Source organism: Schistocerca serialis, chromosome 2, assembly GCF_023864345.2.
Source record: "Schistocerca serialis cubense isolate TAMUIC-IGC-003099 chromosome 2, iqSchSeri2.2, whole genome shotgun sequence".
NCBI lineage: Eukaryota > Metazoa > Arthropoda > Insecta > Orthoptera > Acrididae > Schistocerca > Schistocerca serialis.
The window spans coordinates 892,105,396-892,126,135 of record NC_064639.1 but is presented as its reverse complement, the minus strand read 5'-3'; the positions used below and the strand labels follow the sequence as shown (position 1 = coordinate 892,126,135).

The following is a 20,740-nucleotide window of genomic DNA, read 5'->3' as shown; positions in this document are numbered from 1 at the left end:
CTGATGTAGGAGAGGGCCTGATGACCCTAATCAGATCTGATTAAATAAAAAATAAATACACAGGAGACCATGTATAGAATGCAAAAGCGACCCATTCTTGAGTACTGCTAGAGAGATTGAGAATTCTACCAGGTCAAATTAAAGGAAGACCTGAAAGCAATTCATGGGCTTGCTGCAAAATTTTTTGCTGGTCAGTTTGAGAGTGTTACAGAAATGTTTTATGAGCTCCTTGGAGAGAAAAAGACAATCTTTTCACAAAACAGTAATCACAAATTTCAGAACACCAGCATTTGTGACAGGCTGCAGAATGACTGCACTGTCCCTAACATTCAGCTTTCATATGGACAGAATAAAAAATAAGGGATATGAAAGCTCATACAGAAGCACACAGGCAACCATTTTTCACTCACTCAACTTGTGAGAGGAACAGCAAAAGGAAATGACTGGCAATACCGCAAAATTCCCTCTGCCAGCACTGTACTGGCTTGCAGACTATGTACGTAAATGCAGAAATTCACTGTGGAGTCCAGTTTAGTTAACATTTTTATTTACATTTACCCCTTCTTATAAAATGTATAGTAGTCACTCACCATCCTTCCACTCTCTTGTTGCTGGATTGATTATGCCAAAAAGTTCATCGTTTGTAACTGCCTTAGGATTAAGATCATTGAATACAGGTTTTCTTCTCATATTCTGATATGTTTTGAACAATGAGCGCCAAACCATAGTTTTTCCTGTTCCGGCATTGCCAACAATAAATACTGAATGTCGTACTTCTAATAATTCTTCAAGTTGAACAATCTACAAAAGAATAATACTACATCACTGATATTCTAACAAATAATGAATATAAAAAAGTGGTTCGTACATGTGGAAAACTAAAATGATGGTAGAGGAATAAACACATATACTTCTACCACAATAAAGGCTTACAAACAATTCAAAGGATAAGTTAAACAATGAAAAGTCCAGAGTTATTTTTTGTCAGACCTTATGCTTTAACTTTTACATATATTGCAAATTTGTCAATTCAGCTGTTTCTTCAAGATATTGAAATTTTGTAACTCACTCTATTTTACATATTTATGCTCCTGTGTATTTTGGTGCATTTTCATGTTTGTCATATTTTTTCAGCAGGAATTTTGAGACTAGTTCTATTTATTATTTTTTCCAGAAGACTTATTTGAGTAACTACTTCTATGACGTACTGTAAAAGTACTCCAAAACTGAGGCATTTATCTTAATTCCATCTGACTTCTGTCCCAGAATTATTACTTCAATTTTGTGATTTTTTTTAGCTCAAAATTCCAGATCATTACAATTTTTTTCTAGAGTGTTGTTAAATAGTAAGATTTATATCTGTTTTTTTAATTGATCAACTCAATCATTGAATGTACAGAAGTGTACAACATGATATGGGACAAGTGAAAAAAATGACACAAGAACTTATACAGACACAGCACTGTTTCTTATAGGGTACACGTCACTGAAGATATATTACATATGTATTCATAATAATAATACCATAATAAGAATAATTTCAAATAATAATTTTGGTCATAATCAGACAGCAAAAGTCATTCATGGACAAATGGTCATAATCAGACAGCAAAAGTCATTCATGGACAATAAGTTATTTCTAATGAAACAGTTTGATTTTGAAACTTAAAAAAATATATAATTTAATTTCTGATAGATCACATTCAAGTAAGTCTTGTATGCTGTAAAAGCAATGCTTTGTTAGGAGTGGTCTTAAGGTATATATATATTTTGCCCCTAAATACTTTCTACTTCTTTCAGGAGATGGTTGTAGAGTTTGATTCCCATACATTTAACACCATTGCTATACAGTTAAGTAGAATGGGGAACTAATTTTAACAACTTTTTTGACCTTCTGTCATTGTGGCAACTGTCCAGATTCTTATGCAATCTACTGATGTTTTGTTTAATAAAATAGAGAATTTCAAATATATATTGGCTAGGGAGAGGCAAGATGTTTAATTTTTTAAACAGTGGTTTACACATTCCTCTTTGTTTTTGTACAGGATTATTCCGATTGCTTTTTTTCAGTATAAATAATTTTCTAGATTCAGTACTATGATCCCACAAAATAATTCCATAGCACAGTACTGAATGGAAAAGAGCATAATCCATACATGTCAATGTGTTGGCATTTAGCTCATCCCTCACTGAGTGGAGCATAAAACAAACTTTGCTTGGCCTGGATAAGATAATAAAGCCTTTTTTATTTTCAGAAGATCTGAAGAATTTACAGCAGCTTAATAAAACTGGTTATCACTGTAGAAAAGCGTGCCTTCAGTCTGCAATAAAAAACATTTCAATAATTCAGATTTTATTGAATTATCCACTTTCCAGCGCAACAAGCCTTCACACAGAGAAGAAAACTGATGATAATTGTGGCCAAGAGGAACAGCTCCCTATCAACGAATAAAATAAGAACAGTGGGGGGGACACAGTTGACAGGTTTTTAATTTTCCCAGAATATAGACACAATTTATAGTATTCTCTTAAATCAGCATGATTATCTAAATGTTTACTACATCAATGAAAATAATCAATTTTTGAAAATATAATGTAATTGGATAGACAAAGCATTAGCGGGAGAATATACATGTACAGACACTTAAATTTGCAAGTGTTCAGGGTGAATGTCTTCTTCTGGCAGAAGAATGGATTGGGACGGAAAAGGGATGAAGGAAAAGGACTGGGAGGTTTAAGAAATAACGAGAGTTTGGAAAAGTTACCCAGACACCTGGTTCAGTGCAGACTTATTGGACGGGATGAGGAGGAAAGACTGATTCAAATTATTTAGAATGAATTAGTAGATAAAAAACAGCTATGTATTTTAAGAGAAAGAGCAGTGTGTTTCTTCAGAATAGCTGCTTTTCTGCTGATATCAATAACGGCTGTTCAAATACAAGCTGGAATATCGTAACATAGCTTTACTGGTGACGTAAAAATGGCGTGCCTTATTTTCATACATAGTTTCCATCAAAAGAAATACATTTTTTCTAATAGATATGAAGCTTTCCAATTCCTTCATTGAAGAAAGAAGTTGGCTGCCCCAGTACCCAGCAGCACACAACTTGCTCAACAAGTGTCATCTTCAAAGTTCTGTCGTCCTAACGCCTTCTTCAGTGAATCAAATGTGGTAGTCACATGGGAGCAGTCTGGATTGTAAAGTTACCAGTGTTGCTCAGTGAGTTTTTCACAAGTTAGTGCCACTGTATGCAGCCATAAAATGCCATGCAGAAAGAGGGCATCACGAATCAGTTGCTGGCACTGTTTGTTGTCGTAAGTAGTCATGGCACTATTGAGTAGCTTGCAGTAGTATGTCGCATTCTCTTTCCTTCTCCCATTCAGGTAGTCAATCAGTAATATATCTTTTGAGTCCCAAAATACAGTTGTCAAAACTTTTTTGAGCATTGGCCTTGATCAGTGCCCCCACTTGAACTCTCCTTGACTCCATACACATCCTGGGTATAGTGATGGGTCCATGTTTCGTTGCAGGCTGTAATTTGGCCTGCTTCTTCATAGTGATTCAGAAGTTGTCAACAGATGCCTTTCTGTGCATTCTATTGAATCTTGGTGAGAAGAAATGAAATCCACCTTGCCAATATTTTTCCATATCCAAGTTTGTAAGATAAAATGGTATCGACATGGCCAACACGTATTCCCACCGGCAATGCAATCTTGGCAACAGTAATGCAGCAATCACCTTCTACAATATCACACACAGTTTGAATATTGACTTCAATGCTACTGGTCACTGGACATCTTTTATAGCTTTGATCTTTCACTTTATCATAACTATTTTGAAACTTCTGGGCTTAAAGTTTTCCAAGCCTGTTTTTCCACTCACTGCATCCTCCCCATAATTTATTTCTTTTATCCTTTTAAATATGTGAGGGATTAAAGGTTATTATGCTACCATTAAAAAAAATGCAACATGAGGTTACTTAACAATCTTATTTTTTTTACACTTGTTTTTAAAACTACATGTGGTGTTTTATTTAAGGTTGTTTAGAATTTTTTTCTGTATCTAACTTCTAAAACATTCTCGTGGGTGAAGTCCAGGGTCTTACTTTTATCTCTGAATTTGTATTTCTCACATGACTGACTAGTAGTCTGATCAGATTTCTTCTATAGGAAAGCTGAGTCAGCAGTTGTTCTCCAAATTCATTTTGCTGTATTCAGTAAAGCATATAACTAGAATAACTTCAATCAGCCAAAAGAATAATTTTTTCCACCAGTTATATGATTGTCTTGTAAAACCGTAAGCACAATACTGATAAGCCCTGACAACTCCGTCAATAAACTTAGAGTATTGCAAAATAAAAGACAGTTTTAGGAATGGCAAAGGCTCTTTCTTTCTGTAACCAGTGATCAACTATGTTTGAGGACCTTTTCTCTGATAGGCGTGTAACTCAGATTCATCAAGTTTCATCTTCTTCAAATAGCATGGAAAGTCTTTCCTAGAAGATATAGCTATACATGTTAGATTAAATTGCATTTCCTGCAATTTTGAGCAACTCTGGGGGCTTGCATGGAACCTGTCAGTAAAGATACGATAGTCTAAACCATCTGGACAAGCTTGCAATTGCTATGCAAAGTGAACCACTCTTCGGGTTCCACAAGATAATAGGCTTCTATGGATATTAGCACGTAAATTGAATTCTTCCTTTGAATCCTACTGCGGTCTCATCTACAGCCAAATTTCTTTTTGGTATACATCAAGTCCTTTGCATTTACCATCAATATACTCACTAACATCCTTCACCTTGCTCCCTCTTATACAGTGACACATCTGTGCTGTGACAGGTGAAAATAAATGCAGCATTCAAAATATTTGAATAAAAAAGGAGACAGAGGAAAAGATCCTTGAAAAATGGAGTTTGTTCTAACCAGTCTACTGTAAAACAGTCAAATAGTTCTGCATTCAAATTCAAGGCCCCGTTCAATATTACACCAAGCTCGTAGTGAAATTGCGTGCTCATGGAATATCGTCTCTGTTATGTGACTGGATTTGTGATTTCCTGTCAGAGAGGTCACAGTTCATAGTGATTGACGGAAAGTCATCGAGTAAAACAGAAGTGATTTCAGGCGTTCCCCAAGGTAGTGTTATAGGCCCCTTGCTGTTCCTTAACTACATAAATGATTTGGGAGACAATCTGAGCAGCTGTCTTCGGTTGTTTGCAGATGACACTGTCATTTATCATCTAATAAGTCATTAGAAGATCAAAACAAACAGCAAAATGATGAAGAAAAAATATCTGAATGGTGCGAAAAGTGGCAGTTGACCCTAAATAACGAAAAGTGTGAGATCATCCACATGAGTGCTAAAAGGAACTCCTTAAACTTCAGGTACATGATAAATCAGTATAATCTAAAAGCTATAAATTCAACTAAATGCCTAGGTATTACAATTACGAACAACTTAAATTGGAAAGAACACACAGAAAATGTTGTGTGGAAGGCTAACCAAAGGTTGCATTTTGTGGGCAGGAAACTTAGAAAATGTAACAGACCTACTACAGAGACTGCCTACACTACACTTGTCCGTCCTCTTTTAGAATACTGCTGCGCGGTGTGGGATCCTTACCAGATAGGACTGACGGAGTACGTCAAAAAAGTTTCAAAAACGGCAGCACGTTTTGTATTATCGCGAAATATGGGAGAGTGTGTCACAGAAATGATACAGGATTTGGGCTGGAAATCATTAAAAGAAAGGTGTTTTTCGTTGCAATGGAATCTTCTCAATAAATTCCAGTCACCAACTTTCTCCTCCGAACGCAAAAATATTTTGTTGACACCGACCTACATAGGGAGGAACGATCACCACAATAAAATAAGGGAAATCAGAGCTAGTACGGAAAGGTATAGGTGTTCATTCTTTCTGCGTGCTATACGAGATTGTAATAATAGAGAACTGTGAAGGTGGTTTGATGAACCCTCCACCAGGCACTTAACATCTACATCTACATCTATACTCCGCGAGCCACCTTACGGTGTGTGGCGGAGGGTACTTATTGTACCACTATCTGATCCCCCCTTCCCTGTTCCATTCACGAATTGTGCGTGGAAAGAACGACTGCTTGTAAGTCTCCGTATTTGCTCTAATTTCTCGGATCTTTTCGTTGTGATCATTACGCGAGATATATGTGGGCGGTAGTAATATGTTGCCCATCTCTTCCCGGAATGTGCTCTCTCGTAATTTCGATAATAAACCTCTCCGTATTGCGTAACGCCTTTCTTGAAGTGTCCGCCACTGGAGCTTGTTCAGCATCTCCGTAACGCTCTCGCGCTGACTAAATGTCCCCGTGACGAATCGCGCTGCTTTTCGCTGGATCATGTCTATCTCTTCTATTAATCCAACCTGGTAAGGGTCCCATACTGATGAGCAATACTCAAGAATCGGATGAACAAGCGTTTTGTAAGCTACTTCTTTCGTCGATGAGTCACATTTTCTTAGAATTCTTCCTATGAATCTCAACCTGGCGCCTGCTTTTCCCACTATTTGTTTTATGTGATCATTCCACTTCAGATCGCTCCGGATAGTAACTCCTAAGTATTTTACGGTCGTTACCGCTTCCAATGATTTACCACCTATGGCATAATCGTACTGGAATGGATTTCTGCCCCTATGTATGCGCATTATATTACATTTATCTACGTTTAGGGAAAGCTGCCAGCTGTCGCACCATGCATTAATCCTCTGCAGGTCCTCCTGGAGTACGTACGAGTCTTCTGATGTTGCTACTTTCTTGTAGACAACCGTGTCATCTGCAAATAGCCTCACGGAGCTACCGATGTTGTCAACTAAGTCATTTATGTATATTGTAAACAATAAAGGTCCTATCACGCTTCCCTGCGGTACTCCCGAAATTACCTCTACATCTGCAGATTTTGAACCGTTAAGAATGACATGTTGTGTTCTTTCTTCTAGGAAATCCTGAATCCAATCACAAACCTGGTCCGATATTCCGTAAGCTCGTATTTTTTTCACTAAACGTAAGTGCGGAACCGTATCAAATGCCTTCCTGAAGTCCAGGAATACGGCATCAATCTGCTCGCCAGTGTCTACGGCACTGTGAATTTCTTGGGCAAATAGGGCGAGCTGAGTTTCACATGATCTCTGTTTGCGAAATCCATGTTGGTTATGATGAAGGAGATTTGTATTATCTAAGAACGTCATAATATGAGAACACAAAACATGTTCCATTATTCTACAACAGATTGACGTAAGCGAAATAGGCCTATAATTATTCGCATCTGATTTATGACCCTTCTTGAAAATGGGAACGACCTGCGCTTTCTTCCAGTCGCTAGGTACTTTACGTTCTTCCAGCGATCTACGATAAATTGCTGATAGAAAGGGGGCAAGTTCTTTAGCATAATCACTGTAGAACCTTAAGGGTATCTCGTCTGGTCCGGATGCTTTTCCGCTACTAAGTGATAGCAGTTGTTTTTCAATTCCGATATCGTTTATTTCAATATTTTCCATTTTGGCGTCCGTGCGACGGCTGAAGTCAGGGACCGTGTTACGATTTTCCGCAGTGAAACAGTTTCGGAACACTGAATTCAGTATTTCTGCCTTTCTTCGGTCGTCCTCTGTTTCGGTTCCATCGTGGTCAACGAGTGACTGAATAGGGGATTTAGATCCGCTTACCGATTTTACATATGACCAAAACTTTTTAGGGTTCTTGTTTAGATTGTTTGCCAATGTTTTATGTTCGAATTCGTTGAATGCTTCTCTCATTGCTCTCTTTACGCTCTTTTTCGCTTCGTTCAGCTTTTCCTTATCAGCTATGATTCGACTACTCTTAAACCTATGATGAAGCTTTCTTTGTTTCCGTAGTACCTTTCGTACATGATTGTTATACCACGGTGGATCTTTCCCCTCGCTTTGGACCTTAGTCGGTACGAACTTATCTAAGGCGTACTGGACGATGTTTCTGAATTTTTTCCATTTTTGTTCCACATCCTCTTCCTCAGAAATGAACGTTTGATGGTGGTCACTCAGATATTCTGCGATTTGTGCCCTATCACTCTTGTTAAGCAAATATATTTTCCTTCCTTTCTTGGCATTTCTTATTACACTTGTAGTCATTGATGCAACCACTGACTTATGATCACTGATACCCTCTTCTACATTCACGGAGTCGAAAAGTTCCGGTCTATTTGTTGCTATGAGGTCTAAAACGTTAGCTTCACGAGTTGGTTCTCTAACTATCTGCTCGAAGTAATTCTCGGACAAGGCAGTCAGGATAATGTCACAAGAGTCTCTGTCCCTGGCTCCAGTTCTGATTGTGTGACTATCCCATTCTATACCTGGTAGATTGAAGTCTCCCCCTATTACAATAGTATGATCACGAAACTTCTTCACGACGTTCTGCAGGTTCTCTCTGAGGCGCTCAACTACTACGGTTGCTGATGCAGGTGGTCTATAGAAGCATCCGACTATCATATCTGACCCACCTTTGATACTTAACTTAACCCAGATTATTTCACATTCGCATTCGCTAATAACTTCACTGGATATTATTGAATTCTTTACTGCTATAAATACTCCTCCACCATTGGCGTTTATCCTATCCTTGCGGTATATATTCCATTCTGTGTCTAGGATTTCGTTACTGTTCACTTCCGGTTTTAACCAACTTTCCGTTCCTAATTGTGATTTGCAGAGTATCCATGTAGATGTAGACCTTCAATTTTTCTAATGAAACATCATTCCATGAGTGCCATGTTCAGTGTTTTGTAAGCGGAGTGATATTTTTCCTTTGTTAATATACATGTTTGTAGATTTCACAATTTCACTAATAAGATTGTTAGTGAAGATGATGTGGAAATAATAAAGTTCGGATTTTGGTCAAAAACCATGAGGATTGGTGAAATCTTGTTGCTTGACAGAAAAATTAAATTTCATGAAACCACCATCACCACTGTGATGAAACTTCAGGTATTTGCTACACATTGCGTCTCTTCAAGACTTTGCACTCCATTAGTAGATTGTGATTCAATAGAATTTATATCACTGCGCACAGCAATCTCTCCATGATCACTTTCATCACTAATTCTCCTTCATTCTCAATGTCTTTGAGAAGCCACTTAGCAATATCATCACTTACATATTTTCTACTGGTCATTATCCTACTAGAAAGGTGCAAACACAATATGGTTCGAGGTGTCAGTGCTTCATACTAAGTGCTGCCATGCACCTAATGAATTCCAAAAATGGTGCACGTGGAAATTACAATAGTGAAAACATGTCAGAAATTCATCCAAAATTGGAGCCATATCAGAAAATTGTGTCAGATACAGTCTGACATTGGATTCAAAAGGATTAAACAAACACTTGGGTTTTACACAGAGTACTGTCACCAAGCTGTGCTTGCAGTCTCTTCAAAATGTTACTTGCTTTCACTCCTTTTTGGTGAAAAAACGAATAATAATCCATTGTGGAACAGACACAGCTATTACCTGTTTACTCAAAGTGATATTGAAATGACAGACTTGAGTGTGTTGACTACGTGTCTGGCTGTCCACTCTTCTATTCCATCTTCATTCTACGATAAAAGATTTCCCAAGATGCCAGACTGCTCATGCCATGTGAGTCCAATGAACAAAGTTCAAGTTTACATTTGGATGGCCATCATATAGTATCATGATTTGTAATGGATTAAAAACTGAAATCTACAAGTAATTTCTGTAATCAACTATGTTAACAGATTAGTGTTAATTGTAACTCACTATAGTGTACTTTTGCAGAAGTAGCATGGTGGACACTACAAATCACGAGTGTGTTAGTGCTTCAAATGTAAAATGAAGAGTGAAAAATATGTGTAATATACAGATGTCGAGGTTTTTATAGTGCTCCTAAGTGTACTGTGCATCATATTATCACAAAAATAGAGGAAAAGAGGGAGTAGAAACAGTTACACATAGTGAACAGTTAAACATAGTGAAACAAACCAAGATAGCAAGTGTTTAGTGAAATAATACTGTGAATATAGTCAAATTTGTGAAAATAAACAAGAGAAGAATCAAGTCTACATGTGTAATTTTCGCCATTACAAGAGAGTTTGTTACAATATCAAGCTAATGAAATTTGTATAAACTGTGGACACAGTGTAAATATAAATCAGTGCATATACTAGTGAAAACCTTTGAAATAAGTGAGTAGTACAATTCTGAACTATATGTTTAAAGTGCACAAACGAAACGGAAATGAAGACACAACAGTACCAGTATTCCAGGTACGCTTACTATAATAAAAATGTTTTTCTGCAAAGCATGCTGCAGAAAAGTAAATCATCATAATGCAGAGTATGTAAATTGGTCAGCAGAAGGCACAGAATGAAATCAATGGCTCGAAACTAAACATGGTACAAGGAAATACTCAGGATGAAATTTCCCGACAACGAATGAAAGACGAAGTTTTGCGAGTGGATGCTCTAACTGCACACCCTACTGACAGTTTGAAGGCTCTAAAAGAACAATTAAACTGTATGAGAGCAACAAACAGTGCATCAATTTGTTCAGATGACTGAAAATGTAGACCAAATTTATAAAAGGAAAAACAAAACAGTGATATTGCTGAATGTTCCAATAATTGTGTTACATAACACATCCCAGTAAATGTAAATATTGCACAAACAGAAATGTAATTAGTAGGGAAAGGAATCAGGAATCAATGTAATACAGCTATGACAGAAACTAAAGTTCTTATGCTGACTGACCAAAACGCCAGAAACTGTGTAAGCCTGTTAAATGAATTATCACAAGAAATACTTTCTGTAACATCCTTTTGTTAAACCAGGTGTGTTATTTAATGAGGTTACTAGAGACAATCATAGCAGAATCAAACACCTAGGAAAAGAAGACACCCTAATAGTCTGTGCTGGATCAAATGACAGCAGAAACTGGAAGACGACCTGTAATATTTGAAATGCTGTAGAAGAGTTAATCAGGAATACGTTACACACAAGGGTGATACTGTGTACAATCCCATACCAGCAAGACAGGGTACAGACAAATTATATCATATATCAGCTGAACAAGTACATTGTAAAAACCTGTGAACAATACAATCGTGTCACAGTACTTGATGTAAACAGATTCCTAAGAAGACAAGATTTCACATGGCAAGGATTGCATACAAACAAAAGAGGAAGAAAGAAACTATGCAGAGAATTAAAGTATGCAATAACAACCAAAAAGCAGACCTTAAGACATGGGAAACAACTTAGCAGTAACCATCATGCCAGAAGTAGAAAAATCAAAAAACCAGGAAGATGGAAAAACTGGACAATCACATTCCAACAATGAGATTGACCACACTGAACCAAGAAAAATAGAAGCAGATGCAGCATTAACAGCAGTACTGGAACAAGCAACATCATCATCATCCCAGTCAACAGCAGAACCACAACCACCATTGGCAACAGCACCAGAGCCACAGTCACCAGTGACAGCAGCATCCCAAGATTCATTATCATCAGAAACACAGGCAATGGAAAATGCAACATCAACACTGGCAGAAGTAATAGGAGCCACTCATCCCCTTAATAAGACAAGAACTTCACCACCATGCCATCTGAAGGAGCAGTCAACATTGGAAAATCCATCAAATGGCCATATCAGTATATCAGGAATAGGAAAGCAACAGTAATAGGAGCCACTTATCCCCTTAATAAGACAAGAACTTCACCACCATGCCATCTAAAGGAGCAGTCAACATTGGAAAATCCATCAAATGGCCATATCAGTATATCAGGAAGAGGAAAGCAACAGTTCCATCCCATCTCAATGATTTTTTGCTCAAGGGCTACAGGAAAACCACAGTAAGATAAGTACAAGTTTAATGTTCTTACATATTAATGTGTATCCTCTTAAGAACAAACTTAATGAACTTCAGTATTGGCTGGAAAACTTAAAACTGCATTGTGATTTCAATAAATGAACACTGGTTTAACAAAGAAGAACCTAAATTAAGTGTACCATTTGGATATGAATTGGCAACCAGCTACTGTAGAACAAGCATTAAACATGGTGGTGTATCTGTATATGTTAAAAATAGTGTGAACCTAATCTATGAAGTTATAGATGTAAGTGGACTGTGCATAGAAGCAAAATTTGAAGCTGCAGCCATAATGCTGCCAAACCAGGAAATTATAATAGCTTCAGTATACCGCCCCCCAAAACACAATGAAGACCTTTTTGTGGAGCTTCTGGAGAAACTGATACTCTTGCTACTCAAATACAAAAATTACAGAATACTAATATTTGGTGATATCAATATACACATCAGGTTTAAGAATAGAAAGGTTGATCACTTGCTAAATACATTAAGGTCCCTTAACCTCAGTTGCATAAATGACAGACCCACAAGACAGGAGCATGTCTAGATAACATAATTTGTAATTTTCATCTAAACAAAATAGAATTCAACACAATCAAGCTAGGCATTTCAAATCATGAGGGACCGTGGCTCAGACAAACTCTTATCAGTAAAGCACCTGAAACTTCCACAGACTGTAGAAAAATTTTAAGACCAATTAACAAATCAAAGCTAAACAAGTTGATAAGTAAACTGAATTTAATAAAATGGCATAAAATAATAACCACTGCAGGTGCAAATGAATCTACCAACAAATATCTAGAGCTGTTAACTGAAAATTTTGAAGCGTGTTGCCCTAAACGCTGCAAGAGAATATCAAAGCAAAATTGTAACACCAAACCACAAAATCTAAAAAACTGGTACACCCCAAATCTAAGTAGAATAAGAATCATAATGCTACTCTGTCATGATAGGTCCAAGCACAATAATGCTGACAAGGAAATGTATATGAAAGTGAAAAAGATGAACTGATTGAAATCAAGGCAGCATACATACATATATACTGAACTCAATGAATAAATGCAAAGCTGCATGGGAAATTATTAAAGCAGAAACTAACTGTGATAAAGTATACCAGACACCAATTCCACCTGATATTCTAAATGCACATTTTGTCAGTCCTCAATCAGATAACAGCATAATGGATAATGTGAGTAAGGCAGAGGCATTGGTGCCAGAAATGAGCAATTAGCAGACAGCTTTCACTGGACTTGTTTAACTGAGAAGATGGCAATAGCTAAGCTCAGTAATTCTAGAGCAGAGGATTACTATGGTCTCTCAAATTATGTTATTAAAAATCTCAGAAATCAAATTATAACACCACTGACTAAAATAAGCAACAAAATCTTAAATGAAGGTAATTATCCAGCATGTTTAAAAATGTCTGCAGTTAAACCAGTACATAAGAAATGAGATATGGCATCAACAGACAACTATCGACCAATATCACTTATACCCATAATATCAAAAATAATAGAATACTGCATGCATAAACAGATGAATCAATATTTTGAATATAATGATATAGTCACCTCCTCACAGTATGGTTTCAGATTCAGCCTTTCTACAGTCAAAGCGGTGGAGAGTATATGGTAGCAAAAATACACAATTGGTTTGAAAATAAAGATATTATCTGTGCATCACTGTTGGACCTCAGGAAAGCTTTTTATATGGTCTCATCTGGTATTCTCATAAAGAAACTCTACCACTACGGAGTGAGAGAGAATGCTCTATGCTTAATGCAGTCATACTTGGAAAATAGAAACCAGTTAGTTAAGGTAAATAATCAAACGTTAGAATGTCTCCCAGTTGTAAAGGGCATACTTCAAGGATCTTTTCTTGGACCTTTCCTTTTCATTATTTATATAAATGATTTACCTGCAGTTGTATCATGTGATTCAGTGCTATATGCTGATGACACATCACTCATCACTTGTGATACCAATCTTGAAAATGTGCAACACAGCATGGCAGTGGCAATAGAGAGGTGCACTTCTTGGTTTGAGGCAAATGTACTGTAGAAGAATGATAGTAGAACTGAAGCTATTGTATTCAATCTGAATGATCCCAGTCATCATAAAACAGTAAAATTATTAGGATTTCAAATAGATCGAAAGCTCAGCTTGGATACCCACACAGGGAAGATATGTGGCAGAGTGGCACGTTCCATATATCTGCTGTAAAAGCTGAGGAGCACTGTCAGTAAAGAACTTCTGTTATATGCATATTGTCACAGAAGAAGCTGAGTAGTACTATGGTGTAGTGGTTATGATACTAAACTGTTGCCTGGAGGGTCATGAGTTCAAAATTCACCTAGACTGTACAATTTTAATGTCCATATTCAGTTCGAGTACATTCTAGAAATATCCACAAATGTCAAGAATCATTGTACTGGAATGTTCTGTAGCCGTATATATACTATATGTGTTCTGGCTGGAGGCAGTTCGGTCCGCGCTCTTGTATGTGCAAGTGCTGAATAAACCTTCGTTAAGTACCGAGCGAGGTGGTGCAGTGGTTAGCACACTGGACTCACATTTGGGAGGACGACGGTTCAATCCCATCTCCAGCCATCCTTATTTAGGTTTGCCGTGATTTCCCTAAATCGTTTCAGGCAAACGCCAGGATGGTTCCTTTCAAAGGGCATGGCTGATTTCCTTCCCCATCCTTCCCTAAGCCGAGCTAGCGCTCCATCTCTAATGACCTCGTTGTCGACGGGACGTTAAACAACACTAACCTAACCTTCGTTAAGTGAAGTTAGTGGCCGTCATTCATTTAATTACACTTCTTCTACGTGACATTATTCTGGTGGAGGCACTGGATATTGGAACTTGTGATAGCGCACATTATCGATGACACAGTGGCTCCCATCAGGCCACGACAGAGCCACCATTTATGTGGCGAGTAACCCGAGTTCAAGCCATATTCAACAGATCGCAATCTACCGGAGACAGAAGAAGAAGAGGATGTTACGATGACAGCAACTGTGTGCCACCACATGAGACATCCTTCCAGGTTCTCTGGTGACAATGGCCGAGATCCAAACAAGTGGCTGAAGGTATATGAGCGTATAGCAGAATTTAACAAATGGGATGACGCAGTGTGTTTGGCTAACGTATTTTTCTACTTGGAGGGCACTGCCAAGCAATGGTATGAGAACAATGAGGAGAAGTTCACAAGCTGGGAAGTATTCCAGGCAGGACTGTGCAAGTATTTTGGCGACACACAATGACAGAAGTGCAAGGCTGAAGACAAATTAAAGTGCAGGGCACAGTGTTCAGGAGAAACTACAGCATCCTAAATTCAAGACGTCTTGGAGCTGTGTAAAATAGTGGATCCTAGAATGAAGAAGGAAGATAAGGTTGCACATCTCATGAAGGGTGTTGCTGAGGACATGTATCAAGCCCTACTCCTGAAGGTGGTTTCAACAGCAGATGACTTCATAAAATGGCGCCAGTATATCGAGACAATGCAACAAAAAAGAATTACAGGCAAGAAGTTTGAACAGCTTCCAAACATTGTATCTATGCCTGTGATGGAGGAAGCAACTGATTTCATAAGCGTTCTTCATCAGACAGTGAGAGAGGAAGTTCAGAAGGCACCTGGATTGCAGGGAGAGCAAAAAACTGAGATGTTTCAAGAGGTCATAAGGGGCGAAGTGGAACAGACATTGAATCCAATCTCTCATCCTTCATTTCCAGTAAAATGGTGAAAAAGTCAAGACCCAGGTGGAGTTACGTTCCTACAATGCCCCATGAGGAACCTGTTTGGGCACCGAGGAAGACTGACTTTTGGAGGACCTAGGATAACCAACCAGTATGTTTCCCCTGCAGACAACCGGGATATGTGATGTGGCATTGTCGAGAAAGGCGGTGGATATTTGATGATGCCCGCACCAGAAGACAGCAGGCCGAACTTAGCCAACACCAACTCTGGAACGACGAAGATGTAGGCGCAGGACGACGTAGGTCACCATCGCCACAAGCTAGCCACTGGAGAGGATGCTCCCCAACACACTGATCAAGATCTCCATCACCGTTTAGAAGGTCCAGCTGATCACCTAGCCGCTGCGACCTGGAAAACTAAAGGATGCGACCTTCATTGGAGGTGAGACCGTCGAAGACAAAAATCCTCCACCGTTGATCACTACAAAAATGATAGGAAACTACGTCAATATGGATGGCGAACCAGCCCAAGCTCTTGTGGAGTCTGGAGCATCATATTTAGTCATTTTGCAGAAGTACCATCGCCAACTGCAGAAAACCGTATTCGTCGACAACAAAACATCTCTGCTGAAGGTGGCTAATGGGAAATATGTAAAACCTACAGGATGATGTACCATTCGTGTGGGTTTAAGTGGCCATACACAGCCCTTAGAATTCACTGTCTTACAAGAGTGTAGTCATGACGTCATTCTCGAATGGGACTTCTTGAAAGCTTCGAAGATTAAGTTAGATGAGATAAGATACTGTGGACAGGAAGATGTGCATCCCAGTGTGTGGAGACTATGTGTGCTGGATGAAGTGATCATTCTTGCAGCCAGCACTAGAAAGGTAACTGTCATGTGTCATGCCATGCATCAACACATGGATCTTGTAGTGGAATGTAAGAGAAGCATACCACTGAAGAATAACTTGGTCATTCCAGCCTCTGTCGTCTCGTTTAAGAATGGATTCGGCGAATTGTGGATAGTTAACTGTTGCTGAGAACTGCAGATCCTTCTTAGACGCATGTGCATAACAAACACTGAGCTGTTAATTGAAGAACAGCTGAACTTCATAGAAACCTCCCATGCCGAGTCTGTGGGCGCTACCACTACGAAACAAGATCTTCTAGCTTGACTATCACCAGATCTCACTAAGGAACAACACAAGAAGCTACTTGCCATTCTTCAAGGGTTCTCTGAATGCTTCAATCCACAGGTGAAGAGCAAATTAGACAAATCAATGGTGAAGCACTGGATTAGCACTGGAGACCATCAATCAATAAGCCACAGAGCATACCACGTGTCAGCAACGGAATGTCGAATAACTCGTGATGAGGTAGAGAAAACGATGAAGAATGACATCATTCAGCCTTTGCAGAGCCTATGGTCATCACCAGTTGTCCTCGTGAGGAAGAAGGATGGCAGTTGGCGCTTTTGTGTTGATTACAGGAAGCTTAATAAGATGACTAAAAAGGACATTTACCCTCTTCCACCAATTGACGATACACTAGATTGTCTGAAGGTGGCTGAGTTTTTCTCAACCATGGACATGTACTCGGGATACTGACAAATCGAAGTAGATGAGGCTGATCATAAGAAAACTGCATTCCTCACCCCTGAGGGCCTACATGAGTTTAAGGTAATGCTGTTTGGTTTGTGTAATGCACCAGCAACTTTTGAAAGGATGATGGATAATCTTCTAAGGCACTTGAAGTGGATTATGTGTCTTTGTTATTTAGATGACATTATAGTGTTCTCAAAGACATTTGATGAACATATAAAAAGACTGAGGGCCATTCTTAAGTGTCTCCAACAAGGGGGACTGAAACTTAATCCAAGAAAGTGTCTATCTGGAGCAAAAGAAATCAAAATACTTGGACACCTTGTGTCAAATGAAGGTGTGTGGCCAGACTCATAAAAGGTGAGATCTATAATGGAATTTCCTATTCCTAAAAGTATTAGAGAGGTGAGAAGCTTCCTCGGATTATGATCTTATTACTGTCGTTTTATCAAAGACTATCCACTCCAAGAATTGTTAAAAGCTGATGCTAAATTTATCTGGGGTGGTGCTCAACAAGATTATTTTGATGTTCTGCGAAAAGCTCTGACAAATTACCCTTTACTTGGTCTGTATGATGAGAGAGCACCTACAGAACTATGCACAGATGCCAGCGGGTATGGGATCTGTGCTGTTCTGGTGCAAATATCGGATGGAAAAGAGAAGGTTATAGTCTATACTTCTAGGACACTTACAAAAGCCAAGAGAAACTACTCAATTACAGAAAGAGAATGTCTTGCTGTCAACTGGGTCATGTGCAAATTTTGACAGTATCTCTATGGAAGGCCATTCACAGTTGTTACAGACCATCTTTCACTTTGTTGGCTGACACATCTTAAGGATCCAACAGGATGACTTGCCAGGTGGGCACTATGTCTTCAAGAGTATGACATAGTGTACAAAAGTGGAAGAAAACACCAAGATGCCAACTGTCTCTCAAGAAACCTTGTGCAAGACCATCAAGATTTTGATGAAGGTAGCGACTGTCTCATTGCACTCCAGGATCTGTCTGCTGAGCAGAAGAAGGACGCCAAGATATCGCAAATTATGCTTGCCTTAAATCAGTCAGAGTATGTGAAAGGACAATTTAAGGTAGTTAATGGATTACTTTGCAAGAAAAACTTCCATTAGGAAAGAGGTTGCTACCAATGATTCCTAAACACATGCACTTAGATCTTCTACAGAAATTCCATGATATACCTACGGCCAGACATTTAGGATTTATTAAGACCTATGATAGAATCCCCAAGAGATTTTTCTGGCCAGCTTTATTTAGCAGTGCCCATCACTATGTGTTACTCTGTAGAGAGTGCCAGAGGAGGAAGGCAGTTCCTCAGAAACCACCTGCCCGACTCTTACCAATTCCACCAGCTGAAACGCCTTTCCAGCGTGTTGGGATTCACCTCCTCGGGTGATTTCCAATGTCTGCTAGTGGCAATAGATGGATTTTTGTTTGCACTGATTATCTGACACGTTATGTCATTACAAAAGCCAAGAAAACAGCTGAAGAATCTGAGATAGCCAAATTTATCATGGAAGACATTGTATTAAAACACGGTGGCCCAAGGTCATTAATTACGGATTGAGGGAAAGTTTTTCAATCTAGTCTTGTGACAGAGATAAACAGTCGGCGCAACATTACTCATCACATGACGACTGCCTACCATCCAAAAACTAACGGGCTTACTGAATGCCTTCCTAAGACCTTGGCCGACATGCTATCAATGTTCATCAATGTTCAGCAGAGCAACAGGGATGAGGTGCTCCTTTAGTGATGTTTGCCTATAACACTACCAAACAAAACATCACAGGATTTATGCCATTTTTCCTGGTGCATGGGCGTGAGGCGACTACAACAATGGACACTGTGTTTCCATTACATCCTGATGATGTGGATGGTGACTACAATGGCCAGGTGTTAACCAGAGTTGAGGAAGCTTGGCAGTTAGCTTGACTCTGCACGTTGCAGGCTCAAGAAAATGGTCACTGAAGGTATGACGTGGGCCACCGCCCTGTTGTCTACCAGCCTGGTGACCTCGTCTGGATCTTCACTCCTGTTCGGAAGGTTTGTCTCTCTCAGAAGCTCCTTCGGCACTGCTTTGGACCTTATAAGGTTGTAAGACAGTTGTCTTATGTTACTTATGAAGTTGAAGATTTCGACCCTGGCGGAAGACGACGAAAGATTAGAGATACGGTCCACATCCTTCAAATGAAGCCATAAAAGGATCCTGCAACCCAGGGTAAATTTGAAGCTCCACCGACAGGCAACAAGTAGAAATGTGACGACGAGCGTAGCAGCAAAAGAAGTTCTAAGAAGATCACTGCCAGGACAAGCATCTGTCATCGGGAGTCAGAGTATGCGGACCGATGACTTGTTCCCGGACTAGGAGGACATAACACCGAGATGCTGTTGTTTTGAGTTCAAAACTCACCTAGTCTGTACAATTTTGATTTCTATATTTGGTTTGAGTACATTTTAGAAGTATCCACAAATGTCAACAATCATTGTACTGGAATGTTCTGTAGCTGTATGTGTTCTGGCAGGAGGCAGTTTGGTCCTAATATAATCTAATCTAATCCACACTCTTGTATATGCAAGTGCTGAATAAACCTTCATTAAGTCAAGTTAGTGTCCATCATTCATCTAATTACACCTTCTTCTACATGACAATGACAGTATTTTGCATTCTTCCATTCACACCTGAGTAATGGAATACTATTATGGGGCAATTCTGTAGGCTCAAAATTAGTGTCTAAATGGTAAAAGAAAGCCATAAGGTGCATAGCAGAACTTAGCCTTAATTCATTAGATAATAAATTAGAGGCTACTGGCATTTTCTGCAACCTGTCAAGAGCCTTTGAGTGTGTGAACCACAGCATTCTCTTAAGCAAATTAGAATATTATGGTGTCACCAGCAAAGCTGCAAAATGGTTTGAGTCTTATCTATCTAACAGGAAACAATGGGTGTCATTGCGAAATACCTGTGCTGTAAGCAGTCAGTCTTCATCTGACTGGGAATTAATTACATGAGGTGTTCCTCAAGGTTCCATCTTGGGTCCTTTGCTTTTTCTTGTGTACATTAATGACCTCTCATCTGTTAAATTGCCAGAGGCTAAGTTTGTTTTGTTTGCAGATGATACAAACATTGCAATAAGTAGAAAGTCAAGTACAGGTTTAGAAATAGCTGCTAATCAAATTTTCACTGACATTAATAAGTGGTTTAAAGCTAATTCACTGTCATTAAACTTTGAGAAGACCCACTATATGCAGTTCAGAACCTTTAAGAGATTTCCTTCCAGCATGAGTATAACATATGAAGACATGCAGATCAAAGAGGATGACTGTTTAATTTCTGGGATTACAACTCGATAATAAATTCAGTTTGGAAGGGCATACCACAGAATTGCTTAAGTGCCTAAACAAGTCTGTGTTTGCCATGAGAATGATGTCAGATGTAGAAGATATAAATATAAAAAAACTTACATACTTTGCTTACTTTCATTCTATTATGTCATATGGGATCATATTCTAGGGCAACTCATCAAACCAAGCAAA

At 38.8% G+C, this 20,740-nt stretch overlaps 1 protein-coding gene across 1 annotated transcript in view; it reads right to left on the bottom strand.

Moving 5' to 3' along the window:
* The window catches only part of LOC126458230 (dynein beta chain, ciliary-like), a 477,648-nt gene that overhangs the window by 113,579 nt on the left and 343,329 nt on the right, over nt 1-20,740 (bottom strand). Inside the window, exon 24 of the mRNA XM_050095128.1 lies at nt 591-801. Coding sequence (XP_049951085.1) covers nt 591-801 — 211 coding nt within the window. The remainder of the gene's footprint in view (nt 1-590; nt 802-20,740) is intronic.